Source organism: Hakea prostrata, unplaced genomic scaffold (assembly GCF_041222555.1).
Source record: "Hakea prostrata isolate BN-2017 unplaced genomic scaffold, UWA_Hpros_2 contig_28, whole genome shotgun sequence".
NCBI lineage: Eukaryota > Viridiplantae > Streptophyta > Magnoliopsida > Proteales > Proteaceae > Hakea > Hakea prostrata.
The window spans coordinates 225,460-228,985 of NW_028291147.1; the positions used below are offsets into that span (position 1 = coordinate 225,460).

At 36.6% G+C, this 3,526-nt stretch overlaps 1 protein-coding gene across 1 annotated transcript; it reads right to left on the reverse strand.

Moving 5' to 3' along the window:
* Nucleotides 1–420: 420 nt before the first annotated feature.
* Nucleotides 421–2,469, reverse strand: LOC148999185 (uncharacterized). The gene is made up of 5 exons (XM_089141398.1): nt 2,392–2,469; nt 1,702–1,760; nt 1,438–1,558; nt 1,007–1,075; nt 421–453 (listed from the first exon to the last, which is right to left on the reverse strand). Exons 1-5 carry the CDS (start codon nt 2,467–2,469, stop codon nt 421–423), a joined length of 360 nt encoding a protein of 119 aa, XP_088997524.1.
* Nucleotides 2,470–3,526: the final 1,057 nt, after the last annotated feature.

The following is a 3,526-nucleotide window of genomic DNA, read 5'->3' on the forward strand; positions in this document are numbered from 1 at the left end:
ATACAGAAAGGATGGGTAGGAGATCCATCTAATTTTGCCTAGCCATATCTAACAGTTAAGACCTACAACCGATCATCTTTCCTCAAGTCTCATCAAACCCATTTCACCAAGAGAGAGAATGCATTACTGAGTAAGAATACACAGGAGTGATCTAGTTTAGGAATGTGTTCTAAAAGCAGAATTTGAGGTACATGCAGGAAACAGAGACCTATAATACTCCAACATTGCAATCTTGTGGCAAGTAGATAAGATTGTGACAAATTCCTGCTTGGGTCTTACATAGCCCAATAAAAAATCGAAGTAACTGTTCCATAGTCCATTTTGGAATGAATCTTCAAGAAAACATGCACACCTATGGTCTCATGAAATCGATTTCACTTGAATCACGCAGGAGAAAAGAACATCTAGACATACCTCTGCTCATTCAGGCCGTGTACAATAATGGCAACTCCCCTGCAGAATTTGAAGATGTATATTAGTAGCCAGATTGCAACTAAAAAACATTGAGTCTACTGAATATGAACCTGAAAAATACATTAAATAGTAGGAGAGTTTTAAGTGCCTATAAACAAAACCCATCTCAGTGGTCAAATTTCAGCACAACAAGCACTATAAGTGCCTCAAAAGCAAGCGTAAGTGATAAAAATCACAAATGCCACTAGTATGAAATGCATTCTAGTAATTTTATGGAACTTCAAATTTACCTTGTAAAGAGTAGCCTATTGTGCTTTTGCTAGAATTTTGACCAGTGAGATGGGTGTGAAGCCCTCTTGTCATACAGACATATCTTTCAGGTGCAAGGATTTGGTGCCTGGCTTATTATGACAAAACTAGATGATGCTAAGATGTTTTGGATATAATCTAGTTAAACACTTGGCATAGATTATGACAAGACAAACAATCAATACAGTACCAACCATAATTGTCAACAACAATCTATGAACATTATTCTGAAGCTTTAGACAGAGTACACAGATCCAATTGTTAGATAGATCTGTCATCATACCTTTCCAGCACTACTTCCAACAGCCATGAGGTAACCCCCGTAGTCATCAAACTCTAATGCAGTAACCTCCTAAATCAGACCCCAAAAAAAATAATTTCAGCTTTTCAGGACCAAAGAAACAAATTAATGATATAATTTGAGCTTCAACAGGATGATCAAGATGAAAGTAGTTAAAATGACCAAGTGACCAAAGTAACAGGAAGTTCTCACAATTATTAACAGTTTTTTGCTTATCTTGCAATGGTTCAGCAAATTCATATATATCTCTTTAAGGGAGGGAAGTCAACAAAAGGAAGTAGGAACATTAATGGGATGGGATGAAGAAAAACACTTCCTCAATTCCATGAAGAACATGGAAGGCGAGAGTTTTCATGGACCATTAGAATGCCTTGAACAACAGAAATATCTCCACTGACATACATGTACCTTACCTGATCAACATCACTAGCAGGCGTAACAGCATTTATTCTGCCAACTGAAGATTTTGTCCTTGGATCAAAACATTCAACTGCTCCATCCTCACCACCAGAAGCAACTAGGCCGTGAAGCTTGCTGAACAGGAGGTGAAAAACCATATTAGGATTTTTGAAAAGTACAACCCTACATTAGTATGCAAAGGCTTATTACATCAACAATCAGAAGCTCTTGGTCATTTTGATATTTCATTTACAAAAGTTTCAAGATTATCCAACCACCTCCCGAAAACAACATTTAATGCTGGCAATTGAGTGTTGAGCGATGACAAGAAACAAGCCTAAGCATGAAAAAGATATTGTCATAAATATTACCCAAAGCGCATGTAATAAAAGCTGAAAAATGTCAATGCAAATATCTGAACATTTGGAAGACAATAAAGGTACTAGGTATAAAGAAGGTGAAAATGCCATCCCATAGGAATATCTGAATGTTTTAGGGCCCTGTTTGGTTACATAAGTCTGGAGATTTCAAGTATCTAGAAATTTCAAATCTATAGAATCATAATTCATAAAATTAACTGTTTGGTTGTGGAATAAAATTTGTGGATTCATTATAAAAAGATATTTGGTCAGCGTGATTTTTGTGAATGCACAAATGTGTAGTGTTTTTATAGTGGAAATGAAATCTCTAGATTTCACCCCATACCCATAAATCTACAAATTCACGTTTTTAGTGTAAAAAGATGAATCTCTAGATTTCATGAATCCAGAGATTTTCACAACCAAACGGGTATAAATCTTAGATTCATGAATCCAGAGATTTGAAATCTCTGAATTCATGTAACCAAACAGGCCCTTATACATAATGTAAACAACGCAAGTAGAAGATAATAACTAATGAATGCTCATTCATACACTGAGTCAGGTAAAGAAACCAATAGAGGAGATGGGGGGAAAATTAATTAGAACCTGTTCCAAGTTAATTTGGTAGAGATCTGGAGAAGAAGCAGCACACAGCAAGTCACAGGACCAGCAATCATAAGCCATACTCTACCCATACTGTCAAAAAGAAGCACATCAAACCCAACACACAAAAAAAAAAAAAAAACACTATAACAATAGATGGTTGCAAGGCCAGACTGTCTCAAAGTTAAATAGATGGTTGCAAGGCCAGACATGTTCCAGTTGCAAGTCAAAAAAGCACACTGCAGATAGTATTCACAAAAAGGATTACCAAGATGTCTAGTGTTCATATCTGTTAGTGCTTCAGAAAAGACGTTTTAAAAGATGTCTTGGATGCCATCACAGAGATGCTAAAAGAAGCAAGATCCACTAAACATATTCATCACATGGCATATGTGTTTTGGCTGCTTGAGCCCATTGTCTATGTTTTCAGGTCTGCATTTTCTGATGTTTCTGTTTTTAAAGAGACGGTGTATCTATCGCATAATCGAAATAAATCATGCTCTTCCCATTGATGCAGTGTGCATATGGTTAACTCTTGCCTGAGTTGCCTCTACATGTGTACAAACTAATGAACTAAGATGTTGTCAAGAATTGTTCAAGTGAGTTATTGTCAACTTACTTCAGTTCAAGAGCTTCATATTCTCTCTATTTGTACTGCCGATGTTTCAGATTAAGTATTACTAGCATAGTTGATGATGTGGCTCCTTCTGTGTTAGAACATCTGATAAATTTGTAGCTTTTGTAGCAGCAGCTAAAATACCTTATTTTTTTCTTTTCTTTTTTTTTTTTTTTTTTTTTTGGGGGGGGGGGGGGGGGGGGGAAGAGGGGAAGGTGACGTTGGTTGGATGTCTGAATGGATCATCTTTTGACTTGTAACTTATTCTTCTCAATTGTTCTTTGCCCAGGATCAAGTTTTTTCCGATAATGATGTTTTCTTTGCATGGACATTTATGAAATGACAACCTCTGTGGTATACAATTCTTTCATTTTCCGGGGCTGTGTTGATTCTAGTACTAGGCTTGTTTCCCACATTTCCTCGTTGGTGCCAGATTCTAATAGTCTACACCTACGCTGGGCCTCTTCTACTCTTGCTCTTTGGTAAGTTTTGGAGTTTCTATAAATTTTGAGGTTGACTTTT